Source organism: Chaetomium tenue, assembly GCF_020726465.1.
Source record: "Chaetomium tenue strain MPI-SDFR-AT-0079 chromosome Unknown F5144scaffold_8, whole genome shotgun sequence".
NCBI classification, from domain to species: Eukaryota; Fungi; Ascomycota; class Sordariomycetes; order Sordariales; family Chaetomiaceae; genus Chaetomium; species Chaetomium tenue.
The window spans coordinates 860,410-879,700 of NW_027117336.1; the positions used below are offsets into that span (position 1 = coordinate 860,410).

Here is a 19,291-nt window from a genome sequence, read left to right on the forward strand (position 1 = left end):
GAAGAATCATACAGTGGACATTAATACTCTCAGATACTGAGCCACAAATAGCTCAGAAGGGCTACAGGGTTAAGCGTTCTCTTGATCAACTGATCAACTTAGTATTAAATAAATACATACAAAAATCAGGACTTGATCACATCCTCACTTAGGTAGTAAAGTGAATATGAGCTGACAGTGGGAATGTACGCCCCTTCTAGCTGACATGTATAAACTTTTCCTTGTGCAATCGAGGCCGTCAATAAATAACAATGGCATCCCGCCAGCAGGTAATCACGGCGAACACACAACCCACAGAGCCACATAAATGATCGTATTTCTAATCTCATCACCTCCTAAGAAACTTCGGGTATCGTAGACTGTAAGAGGCCCAATCTAAAAGGAGAAAACAGTCCTGCCATAAATCCGCCACAGAGCTCCGCTAATGCAATGAATGAGCGAATGCAAATCAAGCCAGCCCCAACTGCCAGCCAAGCCCTTGTGTATGTAAAACAAAGGAAAATCCGTCATTGTAAGTGGACGATCCAGTCCAGCACCAATTCCGAGATGCATACCTCATCAGCTCGCCCCTCCAGGGGTTAGCAGGCCGGCACCACCCCCAACATTCTCACGCTCTCCCGTGGGACTGGGCGCGCGACTAGCACTCCTACTCAGCCCGCCCATAACCACCTCCTGACTCACCACAGCCGGCACCACCCCGGCCTTCTGTCCCACACCCACACTGCTACCGCCCTCACCACTGTTGTTGATCACCGCCTCATCCACCCCCCTCCCCTCCACCTCCACCTGCACCTGCACCCCCACCACCCCCTGAGGCACCCCCCCACCACCACCCATCTCCCCCTCCACCGCCCTCTTCCTCCTCACCTCCACCTCATCCCTCCTCACCAACCTTCTCAACGCCTCACTCGCCTGCACCAACCCATCAATACTAATCGCATGATTGGTCATCTCATGATTGATATACGTATACACCTCGGCGGGGCTCTCACAGCGCAGCAGGTGCGCCTCATTCAGCTTTAGCAGCGCGAGCGCCACCTGAAACAAAAACGCGGCCGCATCCAGCGGCGAGCACAAAACCACATCCCACACGCGGAACAGCGCCTCGGCCGACAGACAGTCGGTGAAGAGCGAGAGGAACCACTGGAAGGTCATGGTCTCGAGGTCGATGGAGAGGTCGTCGAAGTGGGCGGAGAGTTTGGGGAGGAGTTCGGCAACGTACTGGCGCAGCACGACCTGGTCGGCGCGGGAGGCGAGTAGCGAGTGGTCGAAGTAGTGGGGTGGTAGGATGGTTTCGACCATGGAGCAGAGGATCCAGAAGGCGTCCTCGGCGGAGGGGGTGATGAGGAGCAGGTTGGCCACGACGAGGTTCATGCCCTGGCAGTAGCCGACGTCGGGGTTGCGGCGGGAGTAGGCGAGAAGCACGTCGTGGAGCTTTTGCACGCCGGGCCCTTTGCGGAAGAAGATGTTGTCGGTGAGGGTGCGGGTGATGTCGGCTTTGATCTGGGCGACGACTTGGGCGTCATCGGACGATTCCGGGCGGGCCATGAGCGAGGCGTAGTAGCCTGGGATGCGCAGGGCGTTGGCGCCGCAGCATTCGGACCAGATCTTGGAGCGCGAGGCGACGGGGACGCCGCCGAGGACGAGGGAGCGGAACTCGTTGGCTTTGGCGCGGCCGACCTTGCCTTGGATGCCGAGGCTGGCGACGCCGATTAGTTCGCCGTCGCCGAGGCGGGTTTCGGGCATGACGGCCGTGGCGCGTTGGAAGCGGGCTTCGGCGGCGGCGGCAGCAGCAGCAGCTGCGGCCTCGCCGTCTCGTTTCCGCTCTGCTCTGACCTTTCGGAGGAAGTCGTTCCATCGCACCGTCTTTTCCCGCTGTAGGGTGTCATGGAGGTTGTTTAGGTTCTCGAGGAGCATCCTAACCGGCTCCGCGTCTTCTTTCGCAAGCGTTGCTGCGGGTGGCTGCTCGCCCTCGGGTCGGGGCTCGATCTCGGGGTCGCTTGGGGTTATGGCCGCCGTGGTTGTCGCAGACGGCAGGAATCCACGGTCTTCCGACATCATGCTGGGTGAATGGCCTGGCGACTTGGGCCCCTCGGCAGCTTCCAGCACCTCAAAGCCCTGGGCGCTAATCAGAGGCGTGTGTGAGAGTAGCTCCGTGGGAAAGGTCGCGATCTTGAGATAGTCCTGCCACCTCTTGGGCTTGGTGTCCTCACGAGGCTCTTCGGAGGAACAGGGCGTGCCGGGCCGCCCGTCGCTCCCAACGCTCACTTTTCCGCTGGAGTTGTCCTCCAACAGCACTGGAGAAAGCCCGTGCCGTCCATGAATCATTTCCGCACGACTGTTCTTTTTGGCATGGCCGGCCATTTGGGCGGCCTCTCGCTCGCGCTTTTTCCGTCGCTGGTCGTAGATGAAGCCAAAGCGATCCGTGAGGAAGTCGGCGCCAACGTGATTGTTGTAGATGTGCGTCAAGGTTGGCGGCTGGGCTTCGGGCGGTAGAATGGTGTCCATCTCGACGGGGCCGTAGTTCTGGTGGGGTGCAACCGGGTCTCCGCCAGGGGTTGATACCATAGTGTCCCAGCGTTCCGGAAGCTGTGTCCGTGACGGGACGTCGATGGGTCGGACGGGACCGGCGGGCCGGCGCATTGCCATCAGAGCCTTCGGGCCACCCTGCGCCGATACAGCGCGGGTTGAACCACTCATGCTGAGGTTTGAGCTCGATTGTGTTCTCAGCAGATCCTTGTCCTGAGCGTTGGTTGTGCGCCCGCGGGTATCGCCATCACGCCCCGCTGCTGCGCCTCCAGCCACAAGTCGCAAAGCCATACTAGCTAAGGATGGCTTCCGGGAGGCATTGCTCGAGTTGACGCTGGATGCTCTGCTAGAGCTGCGCACAGAGCCCTCCTCGGGGGGGTTGAACAGGTCTTCCTGGAGCGCCGGCCGTCGCTCTGTTGGTGTCGCTTTCACGACGGCGGACGGCTGCTTGCTGGCCTCCCTCACTGTGCTATTAGTTCGTCCGGGCTTTTTGACCGTCTTGCCGCTGCCGCCCCAAAGGTAATCTTTCCACCCTCGTGTTGAGCCTCTCCCAGTGTCGTTTCCTGCACCGGTAGGCAAGGGCACCGAGCTAGGCCGGATGGTGGCGTCGTCAAAGACGTGACTGGAGAAGGTGTGTCGGAGGTCTTGGGTCATCGCATCGGTCATAAGATCCGAAAGACCTTCCCCCGACCCCCGCCTCGATATCCCATTTGCCTTGGCTTCCTGTTCCATGGCGCGGAGCCGTGTCTCCATATCCAGGCTGGACAGGCCGCATTCCAGGACGATCTTGCGCAGTGCCCGCTCCCGCTCCTCTGCGCGACGGCGCATGTGTACAATTTGAACATCCCGCTGCGCCAGGTCTTCGGCAATCTGGCGCACAAGGTTGACCGCGCCGTGGCGGGTGATCAAGCGCTCGATATGCTCGTCATCGGCGAGGTGCAGAGCCCCAGGGATCTTGCGCGAAGCCAGCGGCGCATCCTCAAACAGAGCGCCGCGCGCGGGTGACACTGCCGTGTTTGTGAGATGATCGACGGTTGTAGACGGTTGCAGCTGGTCCTGTTGGTTGTTTTGCTTGTTTTGCTCCTGCCCTTGCCCTTCTTCCGGTCCCTGCCCCTCTCCCTCTCCCTGGTCAGAAGCGGCCAGGCTCAGCCCAGACGCTTTCCGAGGTGAAACCACCGGCGTCATATCATTGCCGCCGCGGAAATAACTGGTTCCCTCTTCGCGGGGCGAGTCGGGAGAGAAGGAGGGGAACGAGGTCAACGACTTGTCGGAGGGGGCGATGGAGGATGCCGAGCTCGACGGCTGTGATGTCAGCTTCTTCCGCGTGCGCGCGGTCGATCGATGGCTCCTTATTGACGTGGCAGATTGTTGTGATACAGAGCGCTCAAGGGGCGCCGAAAAAGTAGCTGTCGTCGTCTCCATGTCGTCGTGTCAAATTGTCGCATCGTAGGTCGTGAATCGCGTATTTGGGATGGTGTTGCGGGCAACAAACAAGCTGCAGCGGGGCAATTCAGCAGCATGCGCTTAGGCCCATCCCACCTCTTCTCAACGTGATAACGTGATATATGGCTTTGTTTTGCAGGAAAATAGAGGTGGAAACAAAAAGAAGGTGGGATTCCGCGATGGAACCTTGGAAATCTCAATAATCGGCCGTCGCCGCCGTCATTGGGAGCTCCAGTCGTGGGCGGTTTCGGTGTTGCACGAGTGTGTCATGCAGGACTGCGCTTCATGCCGCTCCCTGCCTGGAAGAAGGTCCAGTTGGGCCTAGCCCGCGGTTACCTGGGCGGGAGATGCTCGGGTTTACAGCAGCTGATTGGGGGGTGGTGCCAAGAATGAAGCAGAGATGCCCCACATTGTTCCAGTCTGTTGGAAGCTTCAGCGCCCTTCCAGGCGTGCCAGGTTCCTGCATCCGCGGCATCCAAGCATTCCAAGCATTCCAAGCATTTCAAGCATTTCAAGCATTTAAGCATCCATGGAAATGGAAGGATTCATTCAAGATTCCTGTTGAACTTCCTTGTTTCTGCACTGCTTTGTCGTTTATTCCGTACTTTTACATTTAGTGTACATACTACGTAACGACGGAAATTATGGGAATACCATCCATCCACGATATAACTATTTTCATCCGGTCTTCTACTCGTTTGCGAGTTTGCGAGAACCTCCAACCCATTCATTCATTACTAACAGTGCTCTCTCTCTTGCTTCGTACCTAAGGATCTGACACGCTGTATCTTCAGCCCCCAATCTCCAAGGCAACAATATTATCACCTTCACACGTTTATTGACTACGGATGCCTACCTACCTAGGTGCCTTTTCTCAGAACAAACGCCTTCTATCTTTGTCCCCTTCTACCTCCCCTGTCCATCCTCCCCCTGACATCTAACATTAGATCCCCCTTCCAACGCTATTATCTCTCGTACTGGACATCCTCGACACCGCAGACACCATCGTATCCCCAGTGGCCGTCACATCACTACTGACGCTCGTCCTTGGGCTGACTTGCTGCCCTCTAGCGCCAGTGCTGTTTTCTTCCCTTGTCCCCACCGGCGTCACACTCTCCGCCATGACATTGACGTTGCCGGCACTGCTGGCATGGTAGTCAACACTGCCAACCACCGTCCCAGCACCGCTCCAACTCCCCCAGCTTCCTCTCGAATCCCGCTGCCGCTGAGACCTCCCTCCCGCTTCATTAGGAGTTGGCTCCTGGGCAGGAGAATACCCCGGTAATCTGCCATGCTCATGACGATACGATGATCCCGTCTCAGCTCCCGCGGCAGAAGCGGCCGCAGGCCCTCGTAACCCTAACAATCCAGTGTGCGAACCCTTCCCCTCACCTCTTATTCTCCCCACCCCCGGCGGCGGTGAGACCGAGCCCGGCGCAGGCGACCCTCTAGCCGACCCTCTTGCTGGCAGTGTCAGCGGCGGCGGGGTTGACACGCTTGCCGGTGGCGTCTTAGGTAACGCCCTCGTAGGCGGTGGGCTCAGCGGCGGAGGTGGCGGCGGCGTTGCTACACCACCCTTAAAATCCCCAGCCCCGTAACCGTACCCGCTCCCCTGACCGTGACCGTGACCGTGACCATGATCATGACCATAACCATAATCGTAAGCCCGGTCCTGACCACCCTCCCCGGAACGACCCTCCGCACCACCCCCCCGATAACCCACAGCAGGCGTCACCAACCCCGGAACCTCCAACATCCCCTCATGCGGCCTGGGCGGCCTACTCGGCAAACCCGACGAACCAGACGGCGTTGCTTCACGTTCCCCCTCAACCTCCCTCCCACCCCCACCAGCCCCCATATAAAACGGAATCGCAATCGGAATCTCATGATGCCTCAGCGACGAATGCGCCGTCGACGACACCGTCCCCGCCGTGTAGCAGCTGCTGGCGCTGCCGCTGGCGCGGTTGTGATCATGGTTGTTGTTGTTGTCTGTTGTCAAACCGTGTGGGGGTGGTGGGGGTGGTGGGAGCTGCTGGGGGGAGTAGGGCGGCGGGAAGGTGCTGGAGCTGGGGGAGCCGGGGATGGGGATGGGGAGGGCGAAGAAATTCAGGTTGGGGTCGGGGAGGGTGGTTGATGGCGGTGGGGGCGGGGGTGGTGTGGTGGTGGTTGCGGTGGTGAAGGAGGGGGGTGGGTGTAAGGGGGTTGCGGATGGTGGGTAGCCGGTGAAGGTGCGCGGTGTTGAGGTTGCTGCTGTTGTTGTTGGGTAGGCGGCGCCGCGCTCGTGGCGTGGGATGAGTTTGTTGGTGGTTGGTGAACAGATCGGAGAGGGGGGGAAGACGCCGCCCGCGTTTGCGCCTGGCTGCGGGCTGTAGGCCGGGGTGAGCGGCGTGAGGGGGGGTGATGGGGAGCGGCTGCCTGGTCGGAGGATGGAGGGGAGGAATTTGCGGTCGCGGAGGCGGAGCGGAGGGGTGAGTACTGCGCGGGTGCCGACGGCTGAGCTGGCAGGGGATATTAATGGGGTGGGTGAGCCGGCCGGGGCGCCGTCGGGGAGGAGCCCACGCCGGGAGCGCAGGGCCCGGTGGAACGAGGCTTTGCGGCGTTTCCGGCGCCGGAGACACACCAAGACAAAAGCTACCAGTAAGATGAGGGCGAGGACGGAACACACCGCGATTGCCGCCTTGCCTTGCCCTGTGAGGTTGCTCCCGGATGTCGTTGACGCCGCGGGCGGTGGTACTGAACTATGAGTTGCGCTAGGGGTTACGGATGCGGGTTGTAAAGTTGCCACGGCCGGTGTGGGAGCTCTCTGCGTCGTCATAACGGTTCGAGAAGCCGTGCTCGTCGGTGTCAACGGTTCTGGATTCGGTTGCCGCCCCTGTGTCGCCTGGGGAGGCGTCTCGATCGTGGTGGCGGAACAAACCCTCGGCGTATTTGTTTCCGTACGGCATCTGAAAGTTGGCGGCGGCGGCCCCGGGTCGAGAATGGAATAGAAGCCGATACTAACCAGAGTGGTTAGCCCTGAATATCCCTCCAAGACGATATCAAGGGGCTCACTTTTGACAAGTGTTGATGATGAGGTCGACGTTCGCTAGAGCAATCCTTAGCCCGGGACACCACCACAAGCACTCGGTGCCATACTCACGATCTTGTCCGAGCCCTCCCGTCTGATTTATGCCCACGCCGCAGAAGACCGAATCGCACCAATACAGCGACCAGAAATCTTGCACTGGCACGTTTCGATTGAGAGTCCCGCACCCCTCGACCCATCCGTTGTCCCCCTGCCAGCTCTTCACCACCGTCCGTAAAAACTGCGCTTTGCAATTACGCAGACACTCTCCGGGATCCTCCTGCCACCGCCCTTTCTTTATTTCGGCCGTGTTGACGTAACACTCACAGGCGTTGCTGGCAGACTCGACGTCCCTTCGAATGTCATCCATGTCTGGCGTTTGTCGGTAGTATTGGAGCCAAGTGACGTCCACTGGAAAGGCAAGCAAAAAGTGTGGAAGCGGCAGATATAACGAGTGACAGGTTGTGACATAATCCCAATATTGCCTAAACCGCGAGGGGTCGATATATTGTGCTGCGCGGAAAACCGGGAAGTGGTTAACAAACGAACGCGGCAGACGAATAGAATTAACCAAGATCCAAAGCAAAGTCCAAAGAAAGAGAACCGGCTAGCGACGAGCACCTGACACTCAACCGAGGGCTGCACAAGACAAGGGCGTCAGAATGCAACAGATCTCACCCTCCAGGAGAGACAAGATCTGAGATCAGAGAGATCAGGGGCGCACCCCTCAGGGGAAGGACGGGCGCGAGGGCGCCCCTCGAGATTATATACCTCAGCACACCACAGAACGAGTTGCCGTTGCGCGTTGGCGAGATGCCCCCCGACAGGGTTACCGCGTCACAGGCCTCGAGCCGAAGGCCAGCAAAAAAGGCCCTCCTCCAGGCGACACTGCAGCACCAGGCCAACATGTACGGACAGGCACAGCACAACGTCACTGGTTGCCCGGGGGCAGAGAGAGAGAGAGAGAACGGGACACGGGATCAGGAAAGGCCGCAGCCATACAAACACACCACGACCACAACGTGATACGCAGTACGGTACCGTGTGTGCGTGTCTGTACGAACGGATTGGGCGAGCGAGTCGACCTTGGCCGAGTACATGTACAGGTGCCAGCAGCGTACCGTACAACTGGTACACACGGATGGGATGGGATACATCGATGGATGGCTTCCTCGCAAAAAATCAAGATACGCACGTTACACCTCCCGCTGCACCTCCCCGACACGCAACGAGAATAGCGTGATCCCCGTACGAGGGCGGCCTCTGGCGGGAAGGGGGGGGGGGTTTGAGGTGGGGGTGGCCAGTGAGTGATACGGAGCTGTGTCTACCCGCGTCGCTCACCCCCTTCCTCCGTCTTATGTACACCTCGTGCGTGCTAGGAAGGAGGGAGGAGGGTAAACGAGTGCCAGTTGCTGGAAGGCGTGGGTAGGGCGACAGAACGCCATATATGTGGCTCGCCGTCGGTCAGCCAGGGCTGAGATCTCGAGAGGCAAGCGCGGCTGCATATCATACGTATGCTAGACATCTCGGATCATGTAGGGGACTGATCCATCTGTATGCCGATCAGATTCGTCAGATGTGTTGCAGCGATTGTTGATCTCGGGATGAGCCATTTCCCGTGGCCACGGCCCGCGGATGGGTGGGGATGACCCGATACGCTGCGGTGCGTTGGGCAGCTCATCGGATCAAATGTCGACGTTGCCAGACAACGGAAGCGCAGGTGATGATTGGGCCTGAGGTTGGGGGATGCCGCTCTCCCACAGACTGACCCGCCTCGCTCACAGCGGACGGCAGGACATGATGGGGAGGGCAATTTTCGTCGATGTCAAGTCAGAGTACATGTATTGCCCCCAACGCTAGTGACGATGGTGACCAAGGCCCAAGGTGTAACATGGCAGTGAGATTGTGCGTGGGCCTTGTACCATCGGGTGCTGCATTCGTAGCGGGAACTTCATCTCATCAGGGAGACTGTGGACCCTGCAGTGCGAACGACGGGTCTGTAGGAACTGCCGAAGACAGTTTGCCGTGACCAGTGAACTCCTTCGAGATCCAAGCGAGGACTTGTTAGGTCGGCATCAATACCATGTTAAAGTGATGTGTGTTCTCCTTGGACTAGGGTTTGGCCGGATATCGAGACTTGCATTGTTTGCTCCCCGGCATCGTTTTGCATCCACCAACGGAAGGCCGAGCTGGGCGTTTGCTCCCATGCCTGCCCCGTGACGCATCGGAAACCCAGTCAAGTCGGTTTCACCGGCCTTGAGATTTCTTCACTCATCGCATCGCATTGCATTGCATCACGTCGCATCTCCGGGTCTATCCCAGGATACGGTCGAAAATACATCCAGGAAACCAGACGTTGTCAGCCTCGGGCGGGTTTGCCTTCGCGTCAGGCAAGGGCCTTGTTAGTTGCGTGATCTGCCATGTGGGAGCTGAGATCGGCGTTCTCGAAGCTCAGCCGTCAGCCTGGCGGGGTTTTCAGCGGCTTGATACATATTCCGTGCCTCTACCCGCATGTGGCGTTCGAGTGACGGGAGGCGGTAAAGCTGGGGCTGGAGAAGCCGAGGAAAGCTGCTCCGTTGTGACGTGGGCAAGGATGGCTATGTATGTATGAAGGTTGCAAACTCAACGCTTGATGAACAACACTAGATGGCAACAGAGCTATTTCTGAGGCCCAGCCAACCAGGATCGGAGCCTAGCGAGTATTCAGCCTCAAAGACAAAGCAAACCACTCATGTCCGCACACATGGCGCGAAACGGGGCGGCGTGCCTTGACCAACGTCCGCGGGAAAGCGAACAGGGCCGGTCGCCAAGCCAATAGCCACGGTGTGACCGATTCTGTGCTCCCCAGCGGTAATGGGGCGCAACAATGTTCACCATCTCCCTCTAATGCTCGTCTCGGGATTTCGATTGTGAAGTCCGATTCGGGTTGGAGGTATCCATACAGTGTGGGCTGGTTATGATGGGGTTAGAAACACATACCACGTTTCTAGTGAGATGCCCATATCACAACTGTAATGGGTTGATGAAGGGACTTTTGCTATCGGGGATCAAGTATCGGGGTTAGCTGGTGGCTGATGAGGGAAATGCTCATGAAGGATGGGAGTGCTGCCTGACGGTCCACATGGAAACGGTTTCCGGGGATGTCAGTATTCTTGTATCAGAAACTCAACACATGAGAAACCGAGAGGAGGCTTGGTTCAGCCCTTACGGTGTGCCACAAGTAGCGACTCCAGGGTGACTGCACACCATCTCAGCTTGTTCCTGGTATCAGGAGAGGCAGTCCGGTGTGCTGGCGCTATTCGACCGCAACGAGATGCGGACATCTTGCCATATGGTTAATGTACAGTCCAGGTTGTGGAATGGGCCGAGGCAAGATGGGACTTTCTCTGGAGCCAGTTCAAGCCTCCCCTTGACCCGTGAAGGTGAACCACTACCCCTCGGAGTCGATGGGGCTGGTCATCCAAGAACACCCAAGCGTTGACCGCCAGTCAGCTGCTCGAATCACCGTGGACTTCCGCCAAGTGCCTAACCGCAGTCGGTGAAATGTACGGTGAAAAAGAGCTGGACGGTTCCGAGACAGTGTTCAAGACACAGAAGCGGCTTGAGATCGGCCAACCTGGACCCCACGTCCAAGTCAACCAGTCTCATTGAGTCCCGGCAATTGATTCCGGCGATGCAGACTCCATGGCGCCATCCCGCACGGATAGCGATGTGCTGTTTCGTCGCCTTCGCGCGCTTCAAGAGTTGTCTCATGCCATCGATGATCTTGTTCCAGATTCCCGTGCCCAGAGGGATCTAGACTATATGGGGGCTGTTGCCGGAAGATTCTGTCCGACGGTTCCATCTGCACGGAGCGTAGGTAGTCTCAGAGTAGCGGAGATCTCCGTCCGCAGTCTCGCCGCGATCTCGGGTCACAAGACCATTTTCCTAAGCGGGAGGGGTGTTTCAAAAGATGGAAAATAAAATATTAAGATATTAAATTTAAGCTAGGAGGGGCGTGAATTTGATATCGGCAAGTCGTTTTCGGCCGTGAAGGGTGGGAGAAGATGAAGGGATGATGTGAGTTGGCGGATGCAGACGCAGAGGCAGGAACGAGATGCACTGGCACCAATTCCGGCCGAGGTGCCCGAGTCGGTCGACCTCGGCCCACCTAATTTCCCCGCGCCGGTTGCCTATCCTGTCCCCGGCCCGGTTGTTAAGGAAGGAAGGCGCAGGAAGCCCAATTCACTTGCTTGTACCACTTTCTAGAATTGAACTTCCTTACATCGTGCATGAGGTGACCCGAGAACAATGTCCGACGCAGCGAAGCGCCGAGTCGAAGCCATTGGCAACCAGCTCGCCGGGAGCTCTATCCCGGCCGTCTTCAAGGTCGCACCAACCGGTCCGCGGGTTGCCGACAAAGTGGTCATCATCACCGGTATGTATCACCGCCTGAGATATTCGCCGGATTGCATCTGGAAACTCACCGGGGTCAAGGCGCAAACTCCATCCTGGGCATTGGTCGAGCCTCCGCCCACCAGTTCGCTGAACATGGCGCCAAGGCCATCTACATCTGCGACTACGATGACAGCAATCTCGAGGCGCACAAGCGCGAGATCAACGGCTTGTGGCCCCAGGTCGACGTGCACACGCGGAAGTTCGACGCCGCCGACGAGAAGGCGGTGAAGGAGGTGATCGACGACGCCGTGAAGCAGTACGGCCGGCTCGATGTCTTCTTCGCCAACGCCGGCACCGTCGGGCCCCACGCGCTCTTCAGTGAGATCGACGCCGACGACTTCATGAACGTGCTCCGCGTGAACTCCCTCAGGTCCGCCCCCCCCGCCCCTGTCCCCCCGCCCGCCTCATTCCCTTCACCTCACTGACCGTATGTCTCAGCGTCTTCCTCGCCGCCAAACACGCCGCGCCCGCCATGCAGCGGACGTCGCCGGCCAAGCCCGCGGCGTCGGGCAGCATCATCGCGACGGCGTCGGTGGCCGGCCTGCGGTCCAACGCGGGTAGCACACCCTACTCAGCGTCCAAGGCGGCGGTGGTGTCGATGGCGCAGACGGTGTCGTACCAGCTGGCGGGCACGGGGGTGCGGGTCAACGCGCTGTGCCCGGGGCTCATCGAGACGGGCATGACGGCGGTGGTCTTCGACGCGGCGCGCGCCCGCGGCACCGAGGGCAAGATCGGCCAGCTCAACCCCCTGAAGCGGGCCGGCCACGCGGACGAGATCGCCCGCGTGGCGTTATTTCTGGGGAGTGATGAGAGCAGCTACGTCAATGGCCAGGCGTGGGCTGTGGACGGCGGGTTGAGCGCCGGCCATCCGTATGTGCAGGGGAGGATGGGGTGAGTCAGGGTTGGGGGTGAGGGGATTGTTGGGGATTTTGGATAGAAATATGGGGATTGAGCAATTATTATACATTGGTATATCCTGTTTGGAATATAAGAAGACATTATTGCTGTAGTTCCTAGTCGGGAATTCGGGCTTCAGAAGCCTGGAGTGCTTCATCTCGTGGCGTGGAAGTGTACATGTCTTGGTTAGCTGTGCATACCGTCCAACATCGGCCCATAGCCATGAATACTCCTCCAATAATTGAAAAAGCAAAAGACCAAGGCTGGGGCTCAAAACAGGGCTTTCGAGCCTCGAGCTAGTACCCCCATCCTCCGTCGGTAGCCTCTTTCAGCTCTGGCATAATGACTTTTCAGTTGTGTCGCGTGGGAGCGCGGGATGAATCTGGCCAGTGCACCAATCGCCAAGATCCTATTCTGGCCGGGCGCGGGATGAGCTGCCACTCATTGTGGAGCCGCAGTCTGGGGTGCATGGGCTCGAGATGGGTCCAATGCGTCTAGAGTCGGATTGCTGCGGAGCAACTGAGGTCGGATCGAGTTTGGGCCACCAATTTTGGTCCAGGAATCCCCTCAGGCGATGGTCTCGATCGTCTCGTCCGTTGTGCATTATTTTTTTCTATGGGAGAGGCCCGGCATCCATCGGGGATTGCAAATTCAACTTGCCGGAGATGACGTCGTTGCATTGTGCTGACGTACGAGATTACAAGCCTTTGTTGCGAGCTCGGGCTTGAAGGAACCAACGATGTCCGACATTCGCCTCTCAATGTTGTGCTGCACATAAAATGGAAGCGTCTTGGCTGCAGCTCGGTGGTCTCGACGTGTCCGTCGTTGCATTGGTATTTGAAACAGACGGTGCATCGGCCATTTCAGCGAATTGAAAGACTTTAGGGTTGCAGTATTTTTGTTGTGGGCATTGCCGGAGAACTTCCTCCCCGCCTTCAAAGACATGAGATCTGCAATTCGTGACACTGCCCCCAACGCCCCTTGATGACTGTATCGTGTAGGAAGGTTTGCTGGCCACGTTGAGCCTTCAGTTGCCAGTCGACCCAAGTGAAGCAAATGCTTTGTGGGGAACGGCCCCAGCACATGCAAGCGGCATTTGATGCCAAGAGATTTGCACTGCGCACGATGCGGGGGATCAAAAGCAAGTGAGATTCAACGGTGCAGCCACTGCAGTGTCTCGAAATCGAAACGACTTAATTAGTGATGAGGTAACATCCACCGCTAATGCAATGTAAACGGCCCATGTTTGGCCCCATTGCTTTGGTCCCAATATTGAGTCACGCGACGACGGACTTAATCGAGATCACGCAACCTGTAAGGTCTGGGCACAAGGGAGCTTGGTGTTGGGATGAAGGAAGCTCAGGGAAGGTACCCCCTAGAAAACACACCTGCAGGACTCTTCTGGCCGCCACGCTGGAACCGCCCCGTCTGAATTAGGCTTAGCGTGGCTGATCTCCAGTTGTTGGGTCTTGAATGGGGGTTGCAGGTTCTCAATTCCGCAAACTTGTGCGACCGAAAGACGCATCACCGTCTCGTCGTCAAAGCCCAGTGGCAAGTCATCCAGCTCAAGGCACTACTGGTTGCGTGGTTTACCGCCGACCCGCTGTGTCTCGGAAAGAGGAAGAAAAGGAAAGGTTCGAGTCAAGGCTCCCAGCACGGTTGCCCATCCACCCACGCCGTGGCTTGCCCCGTTAGTTTTAGCGCGTCCCGTGCGCCTTGGACAGGCCCAGAACCCCCACCTAATCACCGGCTCTGACCTCTGCCAACAAAAGCAGCTCCTCTGCTGCTTCTGATTTTGCCGTCCACCTTTCATCCGCAAAAGTCACCATCTTTTTCCTTCTTCGCTCCCTTCAATTCACGCGCTCAACCCGCGTCCTTCACTACATAATTCAGCGTCCGAGACGCCTCGCTCTGCTTTGCTTCGGCATCGTCAGGGTTACATCATTCCAGTTCTCAATTCGAATCACGGGCCGTGCCCACATCCCAAATCAACAATTTTGATTCAGCTTCCATCATGGTTTTATAACCAAGTGCGGTCCTCACCTTAGGATCCTTACTGGACCCTCACACCACAATTTTAACCGTTCGGACTCTCTCCTCTCCTCCTTGCCGCGAAATCTCGCCACCTACCCATCTTCTGGTCGCCGATTCGGCTTCGCTTGGTTGACAACCATCAATCCGGCCCATCCGACGGTCTAAACCACACGAGACCTCTTACGCTCGCCCATCTACCTGGCCGCCTTGGCTGGACCCGGAATAGACCGAGTTCCCATTCGAGGATTGTAACGCCACCCACCGCCTTCCAATTCCTTCCCGCCATAAATTAGAATGTCCACCAACGACAAGGCGGTGTCAAAACGGACTGCAAGGCAAACGACGGAGTACCAAGAGAATCACATGACGCGGCACGACGAGATGGCATCCGAGCCACTCGAAAGGCAAGCTTCGAGATCTACCGTAGCGACACGCTGCACCAGTCTGGAGCCGTCTCCGATGGTTCGCCCCACAGATGTACAACAGGAAGTCGACCCCTTGGAGCTGGATTCTTCGGAGAGGAGTAAATACAAGCTCCGGGATGCATTCCATCCGCCCACCGCGCCCCGGGCACTCTGCTACTCGACGCACGAGCTTGAAAAGAACCTCCCCGCCGAGCGCCGGCCGGCCAACTTTGGCATTGTGGTACCAGGCGTTTATCGAAGCAGCTTTCCACAAGCCGAGGACTATGCCTTTATCCAGGGCCTCAAGCTCAGAACTATTGTGTAAGTTTTGCGGCATTGGATTACGGAACCGTACTAACGATGCTCGCAGGACGCTGGTGCACAAGGAATTCCCCCAGGGCTACGATGCTTTCCTCCATAGAAATGGCATTCAGCATGCCATCTTCGACATGAAGGGCACTAAGAAAGAGGCAATTCCTGTCGCGACTATGGAGTCCATTCTTCGCGTGGTGTTGGATCGCCGAAACCACCCTTTGCTCATCCATTGTAACCACGGCAAGGTAAGCTTGGGTGTCCCTGTCACGGCTCGACTGGATCACTAACTTCGTCAAGCATCGCACCGGTTGCGTTATTGGCGTTGTCCGCAAACTTTCGGGTTGGAACCTGAGCAGCATCGTCCACGAGTACAAGGCATACGCCGAGCCGAAAACCCGAGAGTGTGACATCGAATATATCACGGGTTTCGAGCCGATCAACACCTTGAATCTTTTTCGGGACCCGAAAGTGCCCTTTCGAGACCCCCGCTTCGCCCGGGCGATCATCTTCGCCCTCGTCATCCTCATGGTCTGGTTCGTCACGGACCTCGCAGCCGGCAGAATCCGGGATGGGGCTGAAGTACGGGTTCCCAAGTGAGGACCGAAAGGCTCCGTGATCCTTCGGCCTATTTGCCATGCCACGCGTCAACTTCGATTCGCTGGCCAAAGCCGAAAATCAATGTCAATCTTTATCATCTATCACCTTTCACGACTTGGAGGAAAAGGAACCGCGTCCGGGGCTTTCCTCGACAGCGAGAAGACGGCAGCCGGAAACGTTCTTGTATAGCGTTTTTGGCTTGGATATGCCGTGGGGACGTTTGGCATCATACATGGAACTGGGGGCACATAAAGAAGAGCGGGATTGGAGCGGAGACTATCAAGTGCTGAGCCGTCTCCTGGCGTTCAATGGCGGGTTTTTGTTTTTATTTTCATTTTTCATTTTTTCTTATGTCCTTTGTCACAATCAGGAGTCCTTTGTCACAATCAGGAGGGTAAAGGTCAGGCCTGCCCTTAATAGCTAAGTACTATACTCCGCCAGCGTTTTTGGACTATCCCGTCTAGGAAGCTGGCAGAGGCCCTCGTTACAAATACAATACATTGTGTTACAATGTAGTTAAGCCAAATAGGCATCCATGATCAATGTCCTTGATTGCACTTAGCCACCTTAACCTTGCGGCTACAACGCCTGCCTTTCCTTTTCCGTGCCAGACCCCTCCCCCAACTTTGCATCCCATACCTATTCACACCATTCCCATACCCGTCCACACCATCTATCCATCCACCCCAAGCACCACCACCACTCCCCTCCCCCAACCCTCACTCCTTATAAACCCCCCACCGATTTACCTCCCTCCGCTCCCCCTCCTCCCTCTTCCTATCCCCCGTCGCGTACGTATAAAACCCCGCCCCGGCATTCGCCGCCCCCAGCCCCATCGCCGTGCCGCGCACCACGCCCCGCACCGAGAACCGGCTGCGCAGCGACGCCGGCCGCCGCCGCGCCGCCAGCAGCGCGTACACCCCCGACCATGCTGCGGTCATACCGGCGCCGTCGATCTTGAACCCCGCGAGGGTGAGGTAGCTGCTGAAGATGAGGAGCGGCGGGAAGAGCATGGGCAGCGGTTGGAAGGGGCGGGCGTGGAGCGCGATGATCAGGGTGGTTAGGGTCATGGGGGGGATGGCGGATGCTAAAAGGTGGGGGGGGGTTGTTAGTTAGGGTTGGGTTGATGGAGGGGGTTTGGGAGGGGAAGCGGGGTGGACGTACTTCCCCATGCCCGGAGCTGGGAGCCGATGCCTAGGGGCGTGTCGGTGTCGTCTGGTGTTGAGGACATAGTGGCGTGATGCTCGGGTGGTTGGGGCGGGCTCAATGGCTCGGTGTTTCTGGTTGCGTGACCTCCGCTTTTGGCGGCTGTCAACTTTTTGGATGAGTGACGTCGTTTGGGGGTCACAAGCTCTAACTATCGTTATCGGGGGTGCCCATGACTAAGCGATGATCCCTGCTGCGCCCCACGGTGTTTTGTTAACAACGGCGCACGGACGACTTTGTTCTGGAAGGTGTCCAGACGCAGCAACAAACGCGGCAAGCAGTCGACGGGACGCCATCGCCAATTTATTTTTGTGTTTCCGGCCGCCGCAGGGAACATCCGACCTGAAAGCCGGCACCGCCAGCGACTGATATTTTGGGTTCTTGGGGTTGGGGGACGCTCACCACGTATTGGGGCGAGTAGTCGAGTCTTTTACGACGAGAAGCCGCCATCTTCGGATCGGAACGAGATTACTCGAATTCGGGAATCCCTATTTCTCCTCGAGCATCCGATCCCCCCTCGGAGCAAGCTTTCTTCTCGACCTAATACCACCTCGACACCCGAGTCCGACACCATGCCCGACGCCTCCGCTTCCGGGGCCTCGGCGTCTCAGAGCGACGCGGCGCGCAACCGGCGCGAGCACAACCAGGGCAACCAGGAGCGCAAGTACACAGTCGAGCAGAAGGCGGCAGTGCTGCGCATCCGGCGATGCCAGCCAACGGCCTTCTACGAGATCCTGGAACTGCAAAAGTCATGCACCGACGGCGAGGTCAAGAAGGCGTACCGCAAGCTGTCGCTGCTGACGCACCCGGACAAGAACGGCCACGAGCACGCCGACGAGGCCTTCAAGATGGTGGCGCGCGCGTTCAGCGTGCTGGGCGACAAGGAGAAGAGGGACAAGTTTGACCGCTTCGGCACCGACCCCGACAGCCGCTTCGCCAACGCCCAGGCGCAGGCCCAGCAGAATCCGTTTGCTGGGTTTGCGCGGAGAGGCGGTGGCGGTGGAGGGTTTGGGGAGGAAGAGATCAGTCCTGAGGAGATGTTTGCGCGGTTCTTTGGGGGAGGTGGGTTTGGAGGGCCTTTCGCAGGTGAGTGAATCTCGAGAATGCCCGTGTTTGTTAAGGACCAAGTTAACAGTCTTTAGGCTTTGATGGCGGGCCACAGTTCGTCTTTAATTTTGGGGGCGGGCCAGGTGTTCGGGTGCATCAGTTCGGCGGCGCGCAGCCACGGGCAAGGCCTCGCAACCCAGGGCAAGAAGAGCCGGCTAGCATATGGACTACCATTTTCGGGTTGTTACCCATCTTCCTCCTCGTCGTCTGGCCCATCCTCTCGTCCATATTTTCGGGTATTTCGTCCTCGACACCGGCAACGCCCAGCATGGTCTTCGACGCACCGCACCCGCCGCTGTACACGATGGAGCGTACCATGCCGCATTTCAAAGTCAGATACTACCTTAACCCGGTCGACGTCCACTCCTACACCCCTGCCAAGCTGGCGTCGCTCGACAAGAGGGCCGAGGTGGTGCTCGTGCAGCAATTGCGCATCAAGTGCGAGAACGAGGTGTCGCATAAACAACAACTGCGCAACGCGGCGCAGGGCTGGTTCTTCCAGGACCCGGATAAGATGGAAGTCGCGAAAGCATTCGACATGCCGGCGTGTAATAGGTTGAACTCGTTGGGAGTATAGCACGAAGGGAGCTGGGGGGTTAATGTTTCTAGTGGGAGCGTTGTGAATGCGGCATAGATCTTGTGTTATAAATATGTTGTTTCCGATACGGGAGCCTGCCGGCGTTGGAGGTTCTTTGCATCTGCAGCCTGAGAGACCTCTCTAGGAATTGACATGCATTTTCAAGGTCACATGCGAGGCTAGGAGCCATGAGATATCTGTACAATTGTTTCGGCATGGTATGTACATACAATGGCACAATGGCGAGATTCAAGGCGACGGGGGTAAGAAGTAATCATAATGACATAGAGAGGTAGTTGCTGGGACGGGAAACGATGTGCACCGCGCAATGCTGGAAGTTTCAGCTCCCGTTTTTCGGTCAAGTGTGAGACGCGCAATCACAGACATATCTGTTGAAGGTCACCGCAGGGGCTTGGTGGCAACATCAACAGCCTGTTGGAGGGATGACGAGGCCTGGAAAGCTGAGAACCGTCCGATTGGACTGGCCCCTGCCACCCCCACAAACCACTTGCCCTTTCAAGCCACCCCTGTCACCAGCCGCGAGGAAATCAGTGGGGCAGGGTCGTGATCATGACGGTTAAGGTGCTGCGGGAGCTCGGTGCTCATACCAACAACCTCCAACCACCACGAGCTTCAGTAGCGAAGCTACAATTGTCCACGTAAACTTCGAGAAACTCTTGG

At 57.7% G+C, this 19,291-nt stretch overlaps 6 protein-coding genes across 6 annotated transcripts; 3 read left to right on the forward strand and 3 right to left on the reverse strand.

The window, feature by feature from the left end:
• Window positions 1–142: 142 nt before the first annotated feature.
• F5144DRAFT_624453 (rab-GTPase-TBC domain-containing protein) lies at window positions 143–4,244 on the reverse strand. The gene is made up of 3 exons (XM_066792200.1): window positions 3,373–4,244; window positions 820–3,339; window positions 143–786 (listed from the first exon to the last, which is right to left on the reverse strand). Exons 1-3 carry the CDS (start codon window positions 3,949–3,951, stop codon window positions 559–561), a joined length of 3,327 nt encoding a protein of 1,108 aa, XP_066638456.1. The 5' UTR covers window positions 3,952–4,244; the 3' UTR covers window positions 143–558.
• Window positions 4,245–4,809: 565 nt separating this feature from the next.
• F5144DRAFT_406465 (uncharacterized protein) lies at window positions 4,810–7,558 on the reverse strand. The gene is made up of 2 exons (XM_066784897.1): window positions 7,024–7,558; window positions 4,810–6,968 (listed from the first exon to the last, which is right to left on the reverse strand). Exons 1-2 carry the CDS (start codon window positions 7,404–7,406, stop codon window positions 4,916–4,918), a joined length of 2,436 nt encoding a protein of 811 aa, XP_066638457.1. The 5' UTR covers window positions 7,407–7,558; the 3' UTR covers window positions 4,810–4,915.
• Window positions 7,559–11,195: 3,637 nt separating this feature from the next.
• Window positions 11,196–12,650, forward strand: F5144DRAFT_587895 (uncharacterized protein). Its single transcript, XM_066789872.1, has 3 exons — window positions 11,196–11,453; window positions 11,513–11,843; window positions 11,912–12,650. The coding sequence occupies exons 1-3, from the start codon at window positions 11,327–11,329 to the stop codon at window positions 12,366–12,368; spliced, it is 915 nt and encodes a 304-aa protein (XP_066638458.1). The 5' UTR covers window positions 11,196–11,326; the 3' UTR covers window positions 12,369–12,650.
• Window positions 12,651–14,453: 1,803 nt separating this feature from the next.
• On the forward strand, window positions 14,454–16,011 carry F5144DRAFT_406482 (tyrosine phosphatase family-domain-containing protein). The gene is made up of 3 exons (XM_066784898.1): window positions 14,454–15,129; window positions 15,179–15,368; window positions 15,421–16,011. Exons 1-3 carry the CDS (start codon window positions 14,699–14,701, stop codon window positions 15,718–15,720), a joined length of 921 nt encoding a protein of 306 aa, XP_066638459.1. The 5' UTR covers window positions 14,454–14,698; the 3' UTR covers window positions 15,721–16,011.
• Window positions 16,012–16,291: 280 nt separating this feature from the next.
• F5144DRAFT_406499 (uncharacterized protein) lies at window positions 16,292–17,084 on the reverse strand. The gene is made up of 2 exons (XM_066784899.1): window positions 16,885–17,084; window positions 16,292–16,807 (listed from the first exon to the last, which is right to left on the reverse strand). Exons 1-2 carry the CDS (start codon window positions 16,949–16,951, stop codon window positions 16,440–16,442), a joined length of 435 nt encoding a protein of 144 aa, XP_066638460.1. The 5' UTR covers window positions 16,952–17,084; the 3' UTR covers window positions 16,292–16,439.
• Window positions 17,085–17,106: 22 nt separating this feature from the next.
• Window positions 17,107–19,018, forward strand: F5144DRAFT_587900 (uncharacterized protein). Its single transcript, XM_066789873.1, has 2 exons — window positions 17,107–18,012; window positions 18,069–19,018. Exons 1-2 carry the CDS (start codon window positions 17,499–17,501, stop codon window positions 18,608–18,610), a joined length of 1,056 nt encoding a protein of 351 aa, XP_066638461.1. The 5' UTR covers window positions 17,107–17,498; the 3' UTR covers window positions 18,611–19,018.
• Window positions 19,019–19,291: the final 273 nt, after the last annotated feature.

Coding starts and splice junctions, on each gene's coding strand:
- F5144DRAFT_624453 (XM_066792200.1), bottom strand. CDS start 3,951: ATGGAGACGACGACAGCTACTTTTTCGGCGCCCCTTGAGCGCTCTGTA. Junction 3,340..3,372: donor AAGACCTGGCGCAGCGGGAT/GTTCAAATTGTA, acceptor CGTCGCGCAGAG/GAGCGGGAGCGGGCACTGCG. Junction 787..819: donor AGATGGGTGGTGGTGGGGGG/GTGCCTCAGGGG, acceptor GTGCAGGTGCAG/GTGGAGGTGGAGGGGAGGGG.
- F5144DRAFT_406465 (XM_066784897.1), bottom strand. CDS start 7,406: ATGGATGACATTCGAAGGGACGTCGAGTCTGCCAGCAACGCCTGTGAG. Junction 6,969..7,023: donor ATCATCAACACTTGTCAAAA/GTGAGCCCCTTG, acceptor CACTCTGGTTAG/TATCGGCTTCTATTCCATTC.
- F5144DRAFT_587895 (XM_066789872.1), top strand. CDS start 11,327: ATGTCCGACGCAGCGAAGCGCCGAGTCGAAGCCATTGGCAACCAGCTC. Junction 11,454..11,512: donor CAAAGTGGTCATCATCACCG/GTATGTATCACC, acceptor ACCGGGGTCAAG/GCGCAAACTCCATCCTGGGC. Junction 11,844..11,911: donor CTCCGCGTGAACTCCCTCAG/GTCCGCCCCCCC, acceptor CGTATGTCTCAG/CGTCTTCCTCGCCGCCAAAC.
- F5144DRAFT_406482 (XM_066784898.1), top strand. CDS start 14,699: ATGTCCACCAACGACAAGGCGGTGTCAAAACGGACTGCAAGGCAAACG. Junction 15,130..15,178: donor CTCAAGCTCAGAACTATTGT/GTAAGTTTTGCG, acceptor CGATGCTCGCAG/GACGCTGGTGCACAAGGAAT. Junction 15,369..15,420: donor TCCATTGTAACCACGGCAAG/GTAAGCTTGGGT, acceptor AACTTCGTCAAG/CATCGCACCGGTTGCGTTAT.
- F5144DRAFT_406499 (XM_066784899.1), bottom strand. CDS start 16,951: ATGTCCTCAACACCAGACGACACCGACACGCCCCTAGGCATCGGCTCC. Junction 16,808..16,884: donor CCAGCTCCGGGCATGGGGAA/GTACGTCCACCC, acceptor CCCACCTTTTAG/CATCCGCCATCCCCCCCATG.
- F5144DRAFT_587900 (XM_066789873.1), top strand. CDS start 17,499: ATGCCCGACGCCTCCGCTTCCGGGGCCTCGGCGTCTCAGAGCGACGCG. Junction 18,013..18,068: donor GTTTGGAGGGCCTTTCGCAG/GTGAGTGAATCT, acceptor AACAGTCTTTAG/GCTTTGATGGCGGGCCACAG.